Raw genomic sequence first — 21,978 nt, 5'->3', positions numbered from 1 at the left:
AATAATTTTTTCATACAAGAGATAATTCGTAATTGGATGATAATGTAAAAACTTTTAACTGATTAATGCAGGTACTGGATGTACCCAATCACAAATTAGTTTTCAACTTATATTCAACCATAATTAGGATGTCATGAGATGAAACCCTAATTGTCATTCAATTTTGCAGTCCCATTGGAGGGCCATTAGAACTCTAAGATGACTCTTGATCAGCCTGCTTACAAATAGAATTCAAGAGGAAAGATAATACGAGCTTTATCCCCCCAACCCCAATTGAATGATACTGGGATAGACTATTTTCATTTCTCTTCAATCACAATCATTATAAGAAGAAAGGCTAGAAGTTTGAGAGATTAAAATAATTGCCTCCCCCCTCCCCCAACTCATCCTATTACATCAATTAATCTAAAGTAATTTTATTTTAAATTCGTCACGTTTAATATTTTTATTATTCTAATTAAACATCCGATCTAAAGTTAGTTTTCTTGTTTGAGCCCTCCAAACTCGATATTTTAAGCATATTCAAACTCGAGACAACAAAATAAAAAGGATCAAGCCCCTGCACCATCTGAGCCAATTTACACAAATGGATATTCAAAATGCAAGCATGATTATATAATTCAAGGTAAACGTAGGGGTCAAATAACAAAACTCCTTGAAGCACTTTATTTAGTTTGTACTGCCCATAATTGATATTTGCAGTTCAAGAAGTTTATGGTGATAAAAACAACCGTCTTCCTTGGTAGAGATAAAAATTAGTTTAGTCAGTTACAAGTTAGTTATTAGTTTAGTTTGTTACAAATTAGTTACAAGTTTAATTATATAAGACTAAATATACTTATATAAAAATTGATTTGTTCATTTGAGCATTATCCAAATTAATGCTGAGTTTCTCTTTTCTATCTTCCTTCTATCTCTCTATCATGAATTTTAAGATGGTATCATAGCAACCTCCACCTATATTTTTTTTTTCTGCTGCTACGTTTTATTTTTCATTATTTGCCTTCTAGTGCAACTGGTTCTGAAGCCATGTTTGCAGATCTCTGCTACTTTTCTGTACGCTCAGTTCAGCTTTCATTTGTCTTTCTTGTTTTGCCGTGCCTACTATTGGGTTATTTGGGTCAAGCTGCATACCTTATGGAAAACCATGCTGATGCTGGTCAAAGTTTTTTTTCTTCTGTTCCAAGTGGTGCATTCTGGCCAACTTTCCTTATTGCTAACATTGCTGCACTTATTGCGAGTCGGGCTATGACAACAGCAACATTTTCATGTATAAAGCAATCAACTGCACTCGGTTGTTTCCCTCGTCTTAAAATCATTCATACTTCTCTGAAATTTATGGGCCATATCTATATCCCTGTGATAAACTGGTTCCTCTTGGCTCTTTCTCTGGTGCTTGTCTGCACTATATCTAGCATTGACGAGATTGGAAATGCCTATGGCATTGCTGAGCTCGGGGTGATGATGATGACCACTATTTTAGTAACCCTTGTTATGCTTCTTATATGGCAAATACACATCATCATAGTGCTGAATTTCGTGGTACTCTTCTTGGGATTGGAAGGCTGTAATCTCGGGACAATACGAGCTCCTAGGATTGGTTTGCTTTATAATGAGTTGGTCAAAGGAATACCGGCAATTTTTGGTCATTTTCTGACCACACTTCCTGCAATACACTCCATGATTATATTTGTAAGTATCAAGTGTGTTCCAGTTCCTATGGTGCTGCGTTGGATTTTGTTTCTTGTGATGACTCCAAAGTTTGTGTAAGTTTCTTCATGTCTAGTGTTCAGATTTTGTTTGTCTACAAGGTGTTTGATTAAATACTTCTAAAGTTTTTCGACTTGTTCTGATGATTTTAGCTTCTGTCATGTGTGGTGGTTAAGCATTGTTCATTTGTTAGCTTCTATCATGAGTGATTAAGCTTTGATTATTGTTGATTCACAAAATGTTTGTGAAAAGTCCTGGTAAGCTTCTGTCCGCGGTGATTAAACATTGTTTAAGTTTTTGACATGGATGGTTAAGCATTGAATCGTTGTTTTGTTTCTGCTCTTAATGGTTAAGCCTCGTTGCTTTTATCGAGTGGTTAAACTTTGAGGTATAGTTTCTGCTTGGTGGTTAAGTTTTGATAGTTTCTTGGATTAATGATTTGAGCTTTTGTCAAATGACCTTTTTGATGATTTTGCTTGATGGAAGCTTTGATGCTTGTTTTGGACTCTTGAAAAAAGATTGAGAAAGTCGAAGTTGGTCGAAGATTTCTAGAAGTTTCTGTTTTGACCGACATATTTTTGACATGTTTAGTTATATTCTAAGTTTTCAAACTTTATTTTCATTTTCTTTAATGTATTGTCTTCTCCAAACTGAAAATGTTTTTCAACACCTTCCAGCTTGCGGAGTGTGTTAGAGATCAAAATTAGTTTAGTTAGTTATAAGTTAGTTATTAATTTAGTTTGTTACAATTTAATTTAGTTAGTTACAATTAGTTACAAATTAATTACAAGTTTAACTATATAAGACTAAATGTAGTCATGTAAAAATTAATTTGCTTATTTCAGCATTATCCAAATTAATGTTGAGTTTCTCTTTTCTATCTTGCTTCTATCTCTCTACCATGAATTTTAACATTCCCTCTTGAACTAGTGAGCATTGTTAGGCCATGTTGCACTTAAAGGGGTGAGGGCAAAAACAAAAAAAACAAAATAAACTAGAGTTCAGACTCGAGAATATGAAAAACCTATTCATTACATATCAATGTTCATTCTTGACCCTTTACATTGTAAAAAAAATGAGTGGAAAGTGAGCTTGGAACCCCCAATCAAAATTATAAGCAGCTCAGCTTCACTTTCTAACGGTTTTGTTACCAGATTGACCAGGACAACAAAAATGGACATACAACGCAAGCTCACTAATCCTAAAAATATCCCTGCCCCTCTTTAAAATGAATACTTTACAATTGAATGCCAACTAAAGAATGAAAAAATAATTTTACATCAGGCCATGACTATGCAGGGATATGACAAACAAGATGTAGGATGGTAAACCAAAAACAAAAATAATAAGTAGAAAGAAAAAGAATAAAAATATAAATGATTTACAACCATTGACAAGGACCAACAACTGATTTGGTTGCTTGCCTTGACGACTATGATAAACACATACACTAAGCTTCCCTTGCCAACTCATTTAAAAATCGGAAGGCGGGATTCTCAAGCAGCTCATCCGCTGGTTTCATGTCAGAGAAATCCTTCTCTTGCAGTGATGTAGAGAAGTCATCCACTGAGAAGGGGATGCTGTAAAAAGAAGTGAAGGTTTGTAAACATGATCGAAGAATTGTACTAAAAATTGACCAAGGATTGATAGATCACATAAATTAAGCTGCATCTACCCTTTGCACATGTTAAACAACAGAGAAATTATGTATATAAACTTTTCTCTATCTCTCATTGTGACATAATATTTCAACTCTCTGGTTCCAGAGCTCAAAAGTTATGTTATGCAATTAAAGCACCAATAAAAGCAAGCACTCTCACCTGGAACTGTCATCCAACAAGAAAGAATCACTCTGAGCATTATTAGAGTCCTCAGCCATAAGTACTCTCATGCTTGAAAGGACCTGAAGGAAGATTTGAGAATGTTACCAAGCATTTTCCCTGTTATTAGAGAAAATATGGTGGGGAATGAGAAAAAAACTTACATCTGGAGATACACTTCGAGTATTGTAGTTAGCATCCCAGTAAAGTGTACATATTCTGTATAGCTGCTGGACACTCATGATCTGATGCAGGAAGGGGGTGGGGACACAAGGGAAAAAGGCATGAGACATATAGACTCTGAAAGACATGCTTAACTGTTTATGCAGAGAGTGAGTGCAAAAGAAAGAGATTATGTATTTATGACCATTTATATACAAGAGCCTATTTGGTTTGAAAATGTTTTTTTGATTTAATTTTAATTTTTTTCACTATTTCTAATACAAATCTTTGAAAACAGAAAACAAAATAAAAACAAGATAACACTTTTATAATTAAAATTGAAAACAAAATATTTTCTCAAACTAAACAGGCCCTAAATCACTTTAGTATCCTTCCAACCCATCCTTAGGAATAACTAGAAACATAAATTAATTCGAATTTCAGTCCTAGAAGTAGCCTCATACAATTTCCAAATTTAAGTCATGATAAACAATCAAGGCAATCTCCTCAACTACTACTTGCAGAAACATGAATTCATAATGTAAATACAAAGAAACCAAATCTGTAAATATGATCATTTCAAGAACTCATCGTAAAAATTCTGCTCTATAACAACCCATTATGCTATCAAAGATAGGACTTTATGGATATTAACAAATTAATGACACTGAGATGCGTACCCCATAACACAGAAAGATTGAGATGGATAAATACTTACTGGGCATAAATCATTAATGATTTCATCATAGGAAATCCTATACTTCTGATGAATAACCTGTATATAAGAAAATTACATTAATTATACCAAAAGATGTAATTAAAGACATTGGATTTTGGTCACATCATATAATAAATTATTAAGAAAAATAGAATAATCCATCACATTATTTTATTCAATTATGACATTTATTATTATAATTATTCCAAATAAAATCTTCACTCTAAGAATTTGGACTTTAGAGCCTAATTTAACCACACAAAACCGGCTTGTAAGGTAAGAATTACCCAAGCCTTATCTCTAATTGATGTGGGGCTAAAAACACCCCTTTGAGGCTGCAATTAAGGCAACCCCCGAGAAGCGGCAATTAAGGCGGCTTTCCAACACACCTCAAGCCTAGGGCTAAAGGTCTAAAGCATGGCAATGCAAGTGGCCAAACAATAAATCTAGGATAGGCTCTGATACCTTTTTAAAATTTGGGCTTAGAGCCAAACTCAACCCCACAAAACTAACTTATAAGGAGAGAATTGCCCAATTTAGCCATATCTCTAGTTGATGTGGGATTAAACAAACTCTCAAGATTGCAATTAAGACAACCCCTAAAGAGGTTACAATTAAGGTGGATTTCCAACATTCACAAGGCTACAACTAAGATTAACTTACCAAGCAATAAAAGATGCATATTTACCAAATACTAACCATCACATAAGTCGTTGAGGTTTTATGCTATCTAGGAAAATAAAATCTGATCACATTATCATCTTCCACATTGGGAGGCAAAAAACTTCCCATTCCACTATTGGTCCAGCAAAATCAGGGATGGGTTCTATGCTCCGGGGGGCATTAGCTTATAAATATTGTGATTGGGTGCCTAGCCTACAGTCAAATCTATGGTCGCCTAATTCTTGGTGTACTGCATGTATTAGGTTACCATAGCTTTGCTTCGTATGGTGATAGGTTGTATATACAATAGTACCTCTTGTACTGTACTTAACATTATATATAATATAATCATACTTTTGCTGATAAAAAAAATTATTTTCCAGGGTTTTTAATTTGCTATTGTCCAGTCTAATAAAGAAGATTGCATAAATGTAACAAGCTTGATCAATGTTTTTCCAAATCCTTTCTCAACCGAGATTTACAGAAATTTGTTTGAACATGATTTTCTTCTAAACCCAAAAAATAATGCATTTTTCTGTAGATGTTAAATGGCAAGCAGTAAATTCCTTCACTGGATGAGGATTTGGGGATTCATCCTATATGACAAAACCTAATCAGGAAATTCTCAGATTTTAAATAATTGTGGTAAGAGAAAACAAACACAGTGCATAGAAAACCAATATTGATTATAAAAAATTATGAAAAAACAGCAACAAGGGAAGATAAATAGTGTTGTATTATCAAATAAGACACACTTACCAAGAATCCAACAGCTTGTCTTATATGCTTAAGCTCATCCCAAGATGAACCTGCATACTGCAAACCCAAGCAAATAGGTTGTGGAGATGAATACACCAGTGCAAAAGCCAAAGATTAGACATAGGTCATCACCATATTGTTGTATTACAGCCTAAGCAATATATGCACTAACTGAAAATCTATCACTAACGCCATCAACACAATAAATTACCTCCTCCTTTGCTTGGCAGCACCACAACTCCAATTCTGCTAAACCAGCTTTCACATATTCCCCATTGCTGAATGTGCAGCAATCACGACGCAGAAGAAGACTAGCAATAATTTAATGAAAAAAGAATGTTAACCTTTAACATTGTTAGGAATCTTGTAATTATGAATATATTGTGTAGGGAAATATTGTAATTAGGGGTAATGAGCTGTATAATTATGTAACTACTATCCATTGTATTTGTGACTCTAACTATAAATAAGAGCCTCAGCTGTATAGTAAAGACACTCGGATTCATTCACATTGCATGACCTCTCATTCTTCTTCCTCTCAACAATGATAAAAATGCAATGATACAAAAAAATTCTTTTGTTATTAAAGCATGTGTACAAAAACTACTTACCTATTGAAGAGTTGAACATTAATATATGAGAATGTTTGAGTGAAGATCTTTTGGATAAGAACTGGAGGTACCTGAAACCCAAAACATTATATCATGCAATGTACATTGGATTATTAGATTCTGTTGTTTATTTAGGGATCCTAGGAGTGTCCTGCATCATCATGTTTAACCAAATTTTCAAAAATAGCACGAATAAGGCTAACAGGAAAGTAATTGCTTAATATTCAGAAGTTAACAAGATATAGTGTTTCTTACAAAGTTTTCTTTCAGAGTACAGAGGAGAGTGTTCAGGGATTCTATAATACTCTGCCAGTGACCCATGGGAGAATCTTTACCAAAGGATCGGCCAGATCGTAGCACTCCCTTGGATGTTCTTGGTGCCTGTATATCAGCAATAAGATTTGCATGAGGAACAGAACCAAAAAATATGTGACTAAAAGGAGAATAGAGCCTTGGATTTCTTTTAGAAATTTCTAGAAAATATATCTAGAAAGGAGATAGTATATAGAAATTAGGGAGTAGCAATGACAACCATATGGGATTTAAGACATTGTATCCAACTTTATCCATTCCATAATGATAAAGTTGCTAAAATTAAACAATTGCCAACTGCATTTCAACAAACCTGTATACATAACGAAAGCATTGATGCCAATTCTTTCTTCAAGTTGTCCCGAAGGATACCGTATATTTTCTCCACATAGGCTGTGAGCTGTTGCTTGAAAAGCAAAGCAGGATATTTAGCTTCTACTTTGCGTACAACGTCCAATGGTGGGGTAGGAAGGTTGGCAGAAGAAGGAGATGAACGAAAACCCTGAAATTAAGCCATCAAATAAATTAGGGCAACTTTTTAAGCGTGAAAGAGAGATCAGATTACAAAGAATGTAAAGAATATACAATACCATAGTCATTCTTCCAAAGAGGGATGTCGGATTTGGTGGTTTTTTTACAGGAGTGGCATCAGCTGCACCACCGGATTTTAGACTTTGCTGGAGCAAAAACAATAGTGCAGACAAATTTGACAGCCAATAGGCCATAAGATCATTGTCATCTTGATTCTGGAAAGTAAGAAAGAAGAAAAACAAAAAGTTATAAGTGCTCCAATACTTTTCTTTACATTACCAGAAAAAGAACCATAACTACAGAATACCACATGAAATTAGAATCACATCATTAAGACCACAGAAGCTACAAAATAATTCATTGTCTAACAAATGGGTTTGTAAGCTCTTGAAGAAAAAAGGAGGGATAACTATAACAATTAAACCATGAACTAGCCTAGGGTAAAAGCAACATTCAAACCTGCAATTGCATTCATATTGCTTTTAACATATATCAAATAGAAAACATATTCATGCTCTTGAATTTGGGCTAGGCCTAACTCAACCTCAAAAGTTAGCTAAAGAGGTAAGGATTACCCAAGCCTTTATAAGTTCTACTCATGCTATACCTATAGTTGACGTGGGATCCCAACACACCGCTTACACCTAGGATTGGATGCCTAGAGTGGAGATTTTTTGTTCATTATTATTGCACTAGGAAAGTCACCGAGACAAGAAGATTGCACTAAGAAATTCGCGGGGTCATGTAGATTTTTGGACAGTTGAGGGTGGCCCAATATCGAATTTATGATAGGCTCTGATACCATCTTGAATTTGAGATAAGCTTGACTCAAACTCCAAAAGCTAGCTCATGAGGTGAGGATTTCCCAAGCCTTTATAATTTCTACTTTAGCCATATCTATAGTCAATGTGGGATCTCAATCCATGCAACAAGAATTGAACTAAACCAAACATACCACACACACTCACAACTTTAATGCAGATAATAAACATTACATTACATTACCTTAGACTACATATTCAATATTTTAGAAAATACCAAATTATAATAACTAGTGCAATTATGGCATGGAGCATTGCAAGGATTGGTAGAGACTCTAATATCATATCAAGTATCAATTTTCCTAAAAATAAAAGCTTAAGCTATTAGGTGAAGGTTCAATCCAATAATTTTAAAGTAAAAAAGTCACCTCAATTGCAGAACCAATCATCTGGATAAGGCGATCAAATACACTTGTTCTTTCAGCCTCAAATGATTTCCAGTGGAGAAGACATTTGTAAATGGTAAATGCAGCAACAGGCTTTCCATGATGGAAACCAATATTTTTCATAACACAGTTGACAAGTGCATCAACATTCTCCTACAGTGAAAAAAGAGTTAAAAATTGTGAACATGTTTGCATGAAGAAAAGATATATTAAATGTCAAATTTTAAGCACACACATGTTGACGTTCAATGAAGGATCTCTTCAATTTGCCATCAGATTCTGTACCAAACTTCTTCACAGGTGTGACATTCTGTGCTTCCTGCAAACATGACTCTTTTTAAATTTCACTAAACACAAAAGATGGCTTATTATGGAAAGGTAGATAAAGTGTAGAAATCAATGTACTTACAGAAGTTTTCTGATCTTCCACCACATGGTGACCATTTTCCAACTTCTGAAGATAAAAATATCAAAAAGATTTACTTATATGCAGATTATGAAGACCTATATACTTTATCAACTATAATTTACCTCAGATATGTGGGTAGAAAGGTGTTCTGACACTGTTTTTGCAGATGAGTCTAGCAGAGACTGTTGCCGAAGAACCTGGTTTTCGGTTTCCATATCTGAGAATTTCTCTTCGAGTCTATCAATATCAATCAAAATAAAAAAACAGCCACGCTGGTTCAGAATCCTATAATTAGAGGCTATAGATGATTGCTGTTCAAAGACTGGAAACAGTAATAGTTCAAGTGATATGAATTAAACATGTACAAGATACCAAAGAAGCTTTGATCACAAACAAAACCTTTGCATAGCAGTCTTCAACTGGATTATTTTTGATTCGGCATCCAAAGCCTGCTTCAACCTTTCTTCACTAACTTTGTTTGCCTCTTCGTATCTTTTTTCTGTTTCATCAATTTTCTTTTCCAATGAACTCACCAAAGTCTGCAATGGAAACTCCAGGAAGCTCAAAATTAATAGTAAGAAATGGCCACCTATATTCCCAAAAATGTGAGAATATTCAAAGTATACCAAAATATAAAGACTTTATTTCAGTGCAGATGAGATATTATGCCCAAAATCAGCTCACCTTGAGTTTCTCATTTTCACTAGTGAGCTTCTCCAACAAAGCATGGTCAACAACAGGAACCTCCTGTATGAAAGGCGCTCTCTCAGCTTCTCTTTTTGCAGCCTCACGCTCCTTTTTAAGTAACAACTTAGTTTCTTTAAACTGAAGTTGCATCGCTTGCAAAGCAGATTGTAGTTTTTCATTTTCTTGTGTTTTTGATTCTTCAATGTCAATCTGCATTTGTTAATAGAGATTTAAGAAGCTTTGCAAGGAAAGATACTAAATAGTGTGCGTATGTGTGTAGAAAAAGTATCTTTTCATCAGAGCTAACAGATTGTACTACAATATTTAAAATAAGTGTTGTTACAGAGCTAACAGATTGTACTACAACAGTTAATTCAAATTGATTGGTGTGCTTGACATAATGCAGGAAATTTTCCAGTTGGCCACAGTAAAAATATTGTAGATAGCAGCTAGCACTGACAAAATAATAGTCATTTACCCTCAGGCGTTTTTCCAGCTGCAACCTCAATGTAAGGTCTTCAACTTGTTTTTCAAGCTTATTTTTGGCAGCTTGGAGAGCTCCAGTTTCTCTTGCAGCCTGAAATTAATAAAAACAAATTCTAAATTGCTGAATAACATGATAAAAATAACTGAATAGCTAGCAATCATAACATGTAAGACATTAAGAACTTTAAAAGAATTCCCTTTCTGACCAAAATAATAGCATAGCTCCATGATTCTGACCAAAATGCACAAATAATGACTCTTTTCAGGCTAGCATTTTAGAAGGTTTAATGATCCCAGATAGTTGTACTCCTAGTGTAAGTTTTCACAAGATAAGACAATGGCATACTAAAGTAAACCAAAAGTGTACTCCTAATGCACCCTTTCTTATTATACTCAAGTAAACCAAAAAGTTTACAACTGGGACAGCCAAGTTATGCAATCTGGTTTGCAAATATTTATTAGAGGTGAGGATATGTAGAATTGACTAAAGATAGAAGAGGTCTAGTTTTGTGTATGATGCTTATTCACTAAAGGCAGAGTACATGGCAAGACAAGGAAAAGAAAAATATTTAAAGGTGAAGAATTGTGTATTCATGAGTAGATGAGGAGTTTTCAAATAATAATATTACTGAACTTTGGTTATTTCTTTCAATTGTGTAAGGGCCTAAGGGGTTCCCAGTTATATCTAAAAAGTCTACCACATTCTATGAGAAACAGTCCGGTCTAAACTGTTTATTTCCTTCTTGGTTTTAACACTAAGAGCCCATAATAAGTTCAAAGCATCCTTGGATCTCTATGAAAACATTTTAATAAAGTTTCATGGTTTTTAATTAGAAACACAACAGAAAAATGTATCAAATACAAAACTAGCATACAATAATCCGTATGGTTTTGCGTATATAGAGCTTTGAGATATCTCTACTAAGCAACAAATTTGAAAGCAATTTGTTGGCAACATTTTAGTTTGTGTAGGAACACTTTTCTAAGGTATCTGTTTCAAATAATGGAGGTAGAGGTTATCGGTATCACAAATATGATGGGTCAAAAAAATGAGGGATAGCATCAGTTACTCTAAGACCAAATAACACATGAGTGAAAATATAAGTAGTTTTTGTTATGGAATCCAAAAGAAAATATCACAGCAAAGCTAGAAGAGTATAATCCCAGTACTTGTTCCCAGTGAAAATGTTGCCAGCTGCAGCTAAGATTTAATGCAAGCTAATAAAGTTTAAGTGCACTGAGATTCATGCTGTGCTACAATGTGCATGGGTGAGCTTTAAATAAGGGGAACATTACTACAGTTCTTGTGGAATAAGGGGCACTGCTAGGAATATAAGCTTGACAGTTTTTTCCTGATGATATTTCTCTCTTATTTATCAGTAATATTTATAACTTACCATATTACTGAAAAGATAAAAACATTTAATTGATTGATTCAAAGGCTCTTTTATAGGTGGGGAGGAGGGGAAGTTTTACCATCTTGAGCTGTCGTAATTCTCGCCGAGCAACTTTTCCTCTCCATGCACATTGTGTTGCAATTGCTGCCTTCTTTAAGTTTGTAAAATGATGTTGAGCCAGGTATTTCCGGCAGTGGCTCTGCAATAGCAATACACAAAATAATCACAGTTGCAAGCATAAATTACCATGAACCAAATATATATTTTAAAAAAAAGGCCAAGGTCATCAACAATGATTTTGTATAGGATATATGGACTTTGGAGTTGGACAATAAGAATTCTAAAAATATTTAAGACATACTACAGAGATGTATATTCAAAATTTTCTCTACCTGAATGACAATAGCAGCACGAGTTTGCTTCCTGAAGCGTAGCTCAGTACGAGCAGCCATCCCTCGCATACCAGTCTGAATAGAAACAGCCGAGCTACACAATTCTTTATATGCCTTCCTAGCAACATGCATGCGTAAATACCTTTGAATCTTCACACTAGAAGCCTCCCGCTGCAATCCCTCGTAAACTTGCCGAGCAAGTTGACCTGCAATCACCACCATCAAAAAACTTGTGAAACTTCCCAAATTTAAGTTTTTCCTTGAAAACGTGTGAGCTATATCAAGGAAAGAAGTAGATACCTCTGCATGCAGCTTGAATCTGTATAGCAGACAAATGTATCAAGACAAAACTACGGCGGGCCAAATAGGTACGAACTTTTCTCTGAATAATGCTTGCTGACTTTCCTAAGACCTCACTTCTACGAGTATCTAGATCTGCCATTTGACCAGCTCGAAGAAACACTTTTGTTTTACCAATCTGCAGCAATTAAAGAGAACCAGTAAAAAAAACCACAAAACAAGTCTTGTATAGAAAATCTGCAGTTACCTCATGTAACAGTAAACATTCATGGTAGTGGGCATAGATGAGCATAAAATAGCAATTTGAGTTCATTACACACTTGACAAAGATATAAAATAGTTCTCATTCCCAAACCAAAACTATATTTGCAAGATTACTGCCCACACAATGGTAGTGAAAGGTGAAGAAGGAAGAAAAGGAAAGGCTATTGCTTATCCCAACAAAAACTCCAAAGCAGTAACAAAATACACCCAAATAACTTATATGTTATGAGTTTCCAATAAGTGTAAAACATTATTAGAGCTTGGGAGAATATAGATTAGGAAGTTTTGCCAATACTTAGGTCAATGAAGATTTCTGAGTACATAGCAATTTTCTTATCCAAGTAATTCAAAGTAAATAGATTAAAAAAATGTTATTCCCCATTTCAAAAACAAATATATCCTAAACTCCATTGATCAAACTCAAATTGAAGAGTAAGTCTCTCAAAGAATTAAAGGTCTGATCACATGGTAATAGTTACCTGATAGCCCTTAAGTCCAACCTTCTCCAGAATCCTTTTGCAAGCAGTGACCTCATCAGAACTAACATAATTAAAACATGAAATAAATCAGGGTTTTTAGAATATTTTAACTAATAGGCCTGACAATGAAAATTAACAACTTAAATACCTCCCGTCCAAAGCTTCAGGTGCAAGAAGTCCAAATCGGTCTGCAAATTCATCAAAAGTCTTCCTAGTAGGATACCCGGCACAGCTTATCCTAATTGCCTCCATAACTCCCTACAATTGGATATACTATGTAATCAGCATATACTCGCACAGCTACAGGTTAAAACTTCAACTACAGTACCAACTAAATGGTCCAAAAACAGGAGGGGAAAGCAAGTCTTACCCCACATCGCAGTTGCTGTAAAACATTTTTATTCTCAAAAATTGCTGGCTTAAGAAGATTATTGGGTTTCACACAGCGAATGTAGTGTGGCTCAGTGGCACTGAGAGTTTCAAGTAGTGCTTGCAATTGTTGCTGCAGGAAATATGAAGGATTACAAAACTATAGAGTTTAAGGAAGAAAACAAAATCACGTGTCTTTAAATAATGGGGAATAAGAAAACAACCTTAAACCGGGAACCTATTGAAGAGAACTTCGATTGTTTGGACGATTCCTCAGGTGAAGGGGGGAACAAACCAGACACAAAGGGGCATTTGGAAGCATAAAGAAGTTCCTGGTGTTCTGCAACAACATAATCTTTGTTCTTGTCCAGGAACAATTCAGTTTGATACGTGACCTAAAATTGACACAGATTAGGCATGTGTTTTCCGAAGTATAAATAGATCAAATCAAGCATTCTGGTCCTATGCTACACCAAGTAACACCCCAAGAAATTATAGATGCAGAAACAAAAAGTACTAATATTCCAACTTACATCACCCGCATAATGGCAAATTGTGAAGTCACTACGTGCCAACTTGGGTTTGCTGAACCTTTTATGGTTTTTGAATGTCTGATACAGCTTTTGGGCAAAAGTTTCATGTGTTGATCTAGGAAACATACTGCAAAACGCATACACATATAGCTATCGAGCATCAACAAAAATAGTATTGAGCGATATTGAGATATTCAGACCCACAATACCAATTCAAAGGTACAGTGCAAAGTATACTTACCAAGCTTCATCAAGAAGAGCAATAATGCCACCAGGTTTCTGAAAATTATACAACAAAAATTGATAAATAAAAAATCTAGTAGTGACAAATACGGCACAAAAACCATTATGTTATCAGCTTGTAAAGAATAATGGCAAAATCATTAATAGCACCTTGACAAAGTAGTAACATCAATTCATCTACACAAAATTTGCTAATATTTTTTTTTTGGTCAGCAAAGATAATAGATTATATTAATATATAGTACCAGAGGTACTGAAATACAGAAAGAAGGTTACCATGGGAATGGTTCCATAATCAGACAAAAATAGTCTGAGAAGGAACCACTCTGTATTTGCTAATATAATTTCAACTTTCAAGGTATTCATATTTTCCTTTCCCTTTTATATCAAACTTCTTACCAAAACCTAGTTTCTTAATAGACATAAATTGACAACTTTTAACATTATCATTTTGAACTATCAAAGAGAAATGAATCTGATCCTTTTATGTCTATCATTTGACATCAGGCAAATATCAGCAGCTTGAGTTTGAATTGATCACATAAATCATATCAACAGTGATTTTCAAAATATTCCCTCCATTTTGAACATATATGGGAAGAAGAGATGAAAAACCTAGGTTTACCTTGTGAAACTAATTTGCACAACATCCATAAAGGTATGAAGGGAACACTGAATTACTCATACTTGGCCCTCAACTCAAATCCCTTGTTCCCCACCCATCCAAACACTTGATATTAAGCATACTTTCTTGAAAGTACCTACATTTAGGTTTCCGCTAAAATTAAACTCCAGCTATCTTCTATCCCCTATCTTCTATATAATATGGCAAAATGTCTGTCTTCAAAATAACAATTTTATTCTTAAAAGGGAACTGTAGTTATAGAGAGTAGTTGTTTAAAATTCTATACCTCCTCAAAAATTAAGATGTTAGTGTCAGTGCGTAACTATTTGAAATTTTAAAATTCTTATGTTCCCTCTTTTTTTTAAACAAGTTAAACTTATTTGCCCTCTTTTTTTAATAATTTTTAAAAAAAATGATAGGCATACTAGTGCATGCCAAGACTTAGTTTTATGGTGAAAAGGAAGATACAGAATCATTTAAGTCACCATAAAGTGATCAAGGAAAGTAATTTGGTGCCACAACATTCCTCTACCACAAAGGCACAAACCAGCTTGCAAGCTACTACTTTTATTTACAGCCACACATTACAGTGGGCTTGAGAACCTACCAAATTTATAACCATCACCCTTCACATTTAGTTCATACTTTTCAACAAAAAGGAACATCTTATATAAAATATTGGTACAAAAGATAAAAGCCAATCAACAGAATGATTGTGGAGTGACTGAGTGAGAAGGAAAAACCTTTTCAATGAGATCCAGAACATCTTTATTATCAACAAACTCAATGTAACTCCAATCAATCTCTTCTTTTTTGTATTCTTCTTGCTCCATTTTGAAAACATGCTGCAGATCAAGTATTTTAAGCATTACAAGAGCATATGTAAGATCAGTATATATAATAAGTATCCTCGTGTCTGTTTCAAATATACAAGCAAGAGATGGCAGCAACCCTCAAGGATATAATCTTTATTTTAAAAACAAACCTGATTAAAATGTTGCTGAAGCTTTTCATTGGTCAAATTGATACAAAATTGCTCAAAACTGCAATGTACAGAGAACAACCAATTATTAATAAAATATCTATAAACTACCACTACTGACAAGGCAACAAAATTTCATCAGAATTCATTTTAATCAGAAATAAACTTAGGATAATTTTAAGGGGATGAAGTGGACCAATTCATAATGGAGTGCTTTGAAATGGAGTGGAGCAATATGATGAAAGAATGCCCCTCTCCATTGTTTGGAAATCACAATGGTAATTAATGGCATGGAATGGATTACAAATTTAACTTCAAATACTACCCTTTCTTGGATATTCACCAAATGAGATCAACCCAAGTTAATTAGAGAACAAAAGGTATACCAGCAATGCACCTGTTAGTCTTGAAACTCTCAAAACCATAAATATCCAGCACACCAATTAAGGACTTTGAGTCAGGGTCTTGACCAATTGAATTATTTATTTTATCCACCAGCCTGCAAAAGATGACAGAAATTTACAGAAGTGGAACTAGGAGCAAATTGACCAAATTTGCTAGTGAATCTATCTTAAGACTAAGACTTTATCTTCGAGCAATCCACTCACAGGCTTACCAATCAAACAACCTCGTGTACACAATCTTAGCCAAAGCATCTCGGCTGAGTGCAGCAGCTTCTGGATCCAGCCATTTTGTTATAGTTTCATCACGAGTAACAATTACACGCTTGCAAAGAGAATCTTCAAGTGCCTTTGCATTACACCTAAAAAAAATTATAAACCAAAGATGTCACATGGAAAGGATATGAAATGCAAGTCTTACAAAGAGTTTACATTTTAACAAATGCAAGCTTGCAAAGTTTGCTCACATGAAAAGTTCAGCAGCAGTTCGTAGATGAAACCAAGATTTTTCATCTTTGGGCACAGATGAGTCAATTTCTTGCCCTTTTGTAAATTCAATGTTGCCAAGATGCAAAATTGCAGCAACCACTCGAAATATTGCTTCCTGGACAGTGATGGAGGGGGAAACAAAAAATCAAAGCACTGAAGCACAGATCATATTTTAAAATTCTAAGCACAAACTTACAGAAACTCCCAATAAAATACCTGTTCCTCAGAACTTATTCCAACAACGTCCATTGCTCTCCTCGTATCCTGATATTCTTTTAACTCATCAACCCCTTCCAACTCAAAGCAATTTGTTTGATTCAGATAATGAAATGCTCTAGGATTTCCTAATTTGTACTTCTGAATATCCTGCCAAATATAAATAAATAAGCTCAAGAAAATGAAGAAAATAGAATCCAAAGAATTTAAGCACAAACTTAATATTAACATTTAACAAGTAACACCAACATGCATATTATAATTAAGCCAAAAAGGATACATCATACACCAAACAATAAGAGCTTGAAAAAATATAAAAAGGTGACAAAAGGAAAAGAAACTAATATTCTACCAAACCACTGTAAAGTTCCATTGTCAGACAGTTTAATGATAAGTTGCTCAAATTTATTAAATTCAATCCAGAAAAAAATTATAGTAGGCATAAACAAATGGTCTGTATATTAATAAATTGATTCTTTCAAATATTTCTCTCAATCTAATTTTGACTCTACGCAAAAGGCATCCGATTACCTCCGGAGGTGCAGCACAGAGCATATAGAAACAGTGATAGTTCCTCTCTGGATCTGACAACTGGCAAACACGTGATCTTTCCAGCAGATAAGTTCTGATAGCAGCCCCAGAAATCCTTCCCCTCTGGTCAAATTGAATCTCCACAAACTTACCAAAACGACTGCAGAAGTCACAAGTGACAAAATAGCAAAGATAAGACATAGCAAAATTTTGCAATACAACTAAAGGAGGGTGGAACACTATAACTTCTCACCTTGAATTATTGTTTCTAACAGTCTTTGCATTGCCAAAGGCTTCTAAAACAGGATTGGACTGTCAAGTGGAAAGGGGGAAAAAATGCCAGCTAAGTGGATAGAAAGCTAAGGTTTTAACAAATTTAAAAACTGGCAAAGGTAAGAAATAATGAATAAACTTATGCTAGCCAACCAGCTAGCAGAAAAACAAATCTATAAAGGATTAACTTCCTTACCTCCAGGACTTTCTGCTCAACAGATCTACCTTCAGAAGCATTATTAGCTCTCCCTCCCATGTAAGCAAGATAGCGCATGAGTAACTTGGTGCTTTCCGTTTTCCCAGCCCCACTTTCACCACTAACCAATATTGACTGGCTGATTCCCTCATTAATCATAAGTCTGAATCCGTAATAATTTATATGGTCAGACTTGCAATTTAATTAAATGAACTGTTTGCACAAAAGAATGAAATTACCTATATGCTGCATCTGCAACAGCAAAAGGATGTGGGCTTAGCTCACCAAAACCTGCTCCTTTATATTGTGCCATCATATGGCTATCGTATAAATGAGGAAGCCTTATGAAAGGATTCACAGCAATCAATATATTCCCGGTGTAAGTCTGGAAGGAAAATTTGGTAAGAGCTCATGTCAAGTAAGTATAAAAACATTATGGTACAAGGGAGACTATTTGGAGAGTTGGCATCTGAAATACACACATAAATTTCGTTGATATCATATCTTGATCTCAGATTATCCAGGACACCAGGTTCATGTAGATAAGCAAGTTTTGTCATATCATCCACTCCACATGGGGGGGCTTCGGTATCTTTATGATAAACACTAGAAGCTTTAACAACAACCTGCAAATTTCAAGACAAAGGTAATGATTCACAATGTTAAAAGGTCAGGCTGTTCCAAGTTTTGACTTCTGAGTTGACTTCAAAAATTTATACCTAGTACACCAAATGACCTACAGGATACTGCATGCACTAAGCTATCCTATCTTTTTTCTGCTTCTCTTAAAAATTCTCACTAGTCATTCATGTTTAAAGCACTCAAAGCAAAACTGGTATATTTACAGGACAAGAAAATGGTGAAGAATGGGATTGAATTTTGATAATTATTATACAAAGAATTCTCACCGTCTTCCCTGAAGTGCAAAGAACTTTGATTTCTTCTCCCTTAACCTCCAAGACCTCACCATCTATCCAAGCTACTTGAGAATCCTCCACCCAAACATGGGAACCAATTATAGGATTGGCGGTGGCAGCCTACAAAGCAGAGAGCATCACAAGTTAAACCAGCAGAATTCATTTCCTCTCTAATAAAATGTATGCATAATCAAGCAACTAGAGAGAAATTCATAAATAAAAGGAAAATGGTAAAATAATGTTCTAAATCCCACAAAAGAAACTGAAATATCTCTAAATATATTTGTTATTAAGGTAAGGTTATTTTCATGCTAGCCAACCAAGAGCAAGTCTATATCTCCCCACATATGCACACTATAAAAGCAATGAAAAATGAATTCTTATTTTTCACATAAAATGTAAATTTACTTTAAATAACCTAACAAGATTGGCTCAGGTAGCAAGCAGTAAGTCATGCAATTTTCATCTGGTTGAAAGCATCAATAGACACCACATAATCAGAAAATGGTTCAATGCTATAGATTCATAGAACATGTTTGAAAAGACAGTTGGAATTCTGGTTCTTCCATCTTAACATCTGAAGCGCGGGTACTCCTAAAATCAACACCTATTAAGTATGTACCGCACACCCAATATGCATTGGGTACTCATGGAAACTCCTAAAGTCAAGTTCCAGGGAAGAGTTTGGCCAATTTGATTCCTTACAAGATACATGAAACTCCTTTCACAACCATCCTCGTCATCTTGTTTAAGAATTTAATTTCCTTTTATGTTATAAGTTATGTTTATTTGTCTTCTTTTATATTTATACAATTTGGTTGTGTTTATATAGAATTCAATTTTCTTATTAACGTACCTGTATCCTAGATTTTTAAAATTCTTGTATCCCATACCCCTATCTGTACCCGGTGCCATATTCGTATCTGTGCAACATAGATATTAACTCATCTGGATGCTATACATTTCCTATCGTAAAATAGCATCTGTTGAAAATATTAACCATCAATCTTTTTCATGTAAAATAATAAATTCAATGAAGGAGAAAACTCAAAGTCTCTCAATTTAAATTTTCATTAACTCACAGCTACGGAATGAAAAGCTAGTGGCAACAAGAATTAGAAGACAACATATGAAAACATCTAGTACTTAAGTCCACTCTGGCAACCATAATGTAAAAGAAAAAATAAGTAAAAATTGTAAAATAGAATCCACACTTCACAGAAAACAATGAGACAACATCAATTATAAAGAAATTATAGAGAAAATGTCCATTACTCCATTTAGGTCCCAAAGTCCAAAGATATACATGACAACACATTGGTCCTCCATTTATCACAAACATCAAATTGGTTCTCTAGTGATAATTGAATGCCATTAGTTGTGTCTTTCAAGAACCAATTTGATGTCACAAGGACCAATTTGATCTATTTAAAAATGAAGGTACAACCTATTGACAGTTTGACATATTGTCGGAAGACCAAAATGGACATTTGCTCTACATTATATTAATTTGAGCAAAGAAAAACCTATAGAAAAACAACCAACATAAGCAATGGAATATGCAAAGACTATTATCATCAATAAAAAATATTTAAAAAAATAGATCACAGAAAAATTCTTACCAAGAGGAAATAATTAAGAAATTAAGTGCCACATATAGTCACAAGCATAAGAAAGAAGAATTAAATCAGTCCTCCTCGGCCAGACAAAATTTGCATGTAACAATTAATTCTGTTACCCTGAAGTTCAGCACTAGCATTTTCAAAGAGTTAGACCTAAGTCCCCTGACCTTTTCAAGTTTTTTTTTTTTGGTGGGGAGAGGGTTTGCTCCATTATAATTCAGAACTAAATTCAAATGCAAAAAAATAAATAAAGGTTCTTTGCTTTGTAAATTCATCTAAACCAACCAGTTATGCACCAACACAACCGCAACAAATTTATGAAATTGTACTCCGGGGTCCATAGCCTAAGGTTCCTGTCTCAAGAAACAGAACCATAGATTTGTATCTAGCTCAATCACATATACCCTTAAGATTATATAAATAGATAAATGACTAAATCTATTTCTGCCCCCGCCCCTTCCAAAAATAAAAATAAAAAACAAAAAAAGTAAATTAATATTAATAATATTCTGAAACGATGTGGCGAAAATTTGAACTCCCTGTTTCTTCTAACAGCTTGGTCAGATAGCAAAAAACATCATCCACTATAATCGGATCCCCTACAATGCTGCTTAGTATTAACAAAACGGTTGCACATTATCAGAACAGAGATATCAAAAGCAATCACATAAACAGAAGAAAAATCCCAATCCTGCTTCTATGTAATAACAGATCAGCTCCCAGAAAAACAAATAAAACGGAACTAAAAAAACAAACATCTAAAAAAAGCAAAATCTCTTAACAGAGAGAAAATTTCGATAACGAACACAAACACGTGACTTCGAATTGACTCGACGTTGACCAAAAAAGAAAAACAGAGGAGGGAGAAACTGATACCATTTGCAATAAGATTGATCGGATCGAAAATCTCTTGGCGGTTCCGGATCTAGCTCGCTGCGCTACAGCTCCAGTGAAAAAATCGAAAGATCTTCGGAATTGAGAATGATGAAAACGAAGGTGTGAATTGGAACGCTGTATCTACCGAGTGAAAAAACTATGATGGTCTATTATTATTATTATTATTATTATAAGTATATGATATATACTGATGAAATTGAATTGAATTGAATTGAAAAGCTTAAATCCTTCAACAACACCAAAACTTTTGAAGAAGAGGTTAAGCCCTTCGTGTTCTTGGTCTCTTCTTTTCTTCTTCTTCTTCTTTTCTTTTTCTCTCCCTTTCTTCCACCATCTTTGTCTTCTGCTCTAAGTTTATTTCTTGTTATTATTATAATTATTGATTATTACATTACGGTAAGTAATCAAATTATTAACTTATGTAAAAATGAAATTGCCAAATTGGTGCTTCTTGACTCTCTTTTTTTTCATTTAGCATTAGCATGATGATTAATATATTAAATAAAACGTCATTTTTATTACACGATGGAATCCCTGTATTACCCCTATGTATTGGCGTGAATTACGAGTGTGCCACACAGGATTTAAGACAAGATTATGAGATAATGAGATTCTTTGTTAGAAGTCTCTGTCAGCTAAATTAGTTAGCCTTCATTGTCATTATCTATTATCTATACTTTTAATATATCAAACTTTTTATTACATGTCTTTTGAATTTGTTATTTAATACTAGTATTTGATTTTTTTTAATGATAAAGTAGAATTTTTAAATGTTAG

The 21,978-nt window shown here is 34.3% G+C and overlaps 1 protein-coding gene across 1 annotated transcript; it reads right to left on the bottom strand.

The window, feature by feature from the left end:
* Positions 1 to 2,726: 2,726 nt before the first annotated feature.
* LOC100786893 (myosin-15) lies at positions 2,727 to 21,552 on the bottom strand. Its single transcript, XM_006594004.4, has 39 exons — positions 21,181 to 21,552; positions 18,674 to 18,802; positions 18,248 to 18,391; positions 18,005 to 18,150; positions 17,766 to 17,928; positions 17,550 to 17,608; positions 17,297 to 17,456; positions 16,766 to 16,915; positions 16,528 to 16,664; positions 16,276 to 16,422; positions 16,057 to 16,158; positions 15,663 to 15,720; positions 15,421 to 15,522; positions 14,051 to 14,088; positions 13,810 to 13,936; positions 13,501 to 13,671; positions 13,278 to 13,409; positions 13,056 to 13,165; positions 12,908 to 12,968; positions 12,165 to 12,342; positions 11,865 to 12,070; positions 11,552 to 11,671; positions 10,068 to 10,166; positions 9,587 to 9,799; positions 9,302 to 9,441; positions 9,025 to 9,139; positions 8,903 to 8,947; positions 8,729 to 8,812; positions 8,476 to 8,646; positions 7,346 to 7,501; positions 7,069 to 7,257; positions 6,699 to 6,824; positions 6,444 to 6,514; positions 6,044 to 6,143; positions 5,833 to 5,889; positions 4,411 to 4,467; positions 3,695 to 3,775; positions 3,531 to 3,613; positions 2,727 to 3,290 (listed from the first exon to the last, which is right to left on the bottom strand). Exons 1-39 carry the CDS (start codon positions 21,181 to 21,183, stop codon positions 3,161 to 3,163), a joined length of 4,560 nt encoding a protein of 1,519 aa, XP_006594067.1. The 5' UTR covers positions 21,184 to 21,552; the 3' UTR covers positions 2,727 to 3,160.
* Positions 21,553 to 21,978: the final 426 nt, after the last annotated feature.

The sequence above is a fragment of the Glycine max genome, chromosome 13 (assembly GCF_000004515.6).
Source record: "Glycine max cultivar Williams 82 chromosome 13, Glycine_max_v4.0, whole genome shotgun sequence".
In the NCBI taxonomy this organism is placed as follows: Eukaryota; Viridiplantae; Streptophyta; class Magnoliopsida; order Fabales; family Fabaceae; genus Glycine; species Glycine max.
The sequence above is the reverse complement of the archived record's forward strand: the minus strand, read 5'-3'. Positions and strand labels throughout refer to the sequence as shown.

Excerpts from the sequence above, each read along its gene's own strand:
- LOC100786893 (XM_006594004.4), bottom strand. Across the intron at positions 12,071-12,164 it reads GATTCAAGCTGCATGCAGAG|GTCAACTTGCTCGGCAAGTT; the intron begins GTATCTACTTCT and ends TGGTGATTGCAG. Across the intron at positions 6,825-7,068 it reads TGCTTTCGTTATGTATACAG|GCACCAAGAACATCCAAGGG; the intron begins GTTTGTTGAAAT and ends GCTGATATACAG.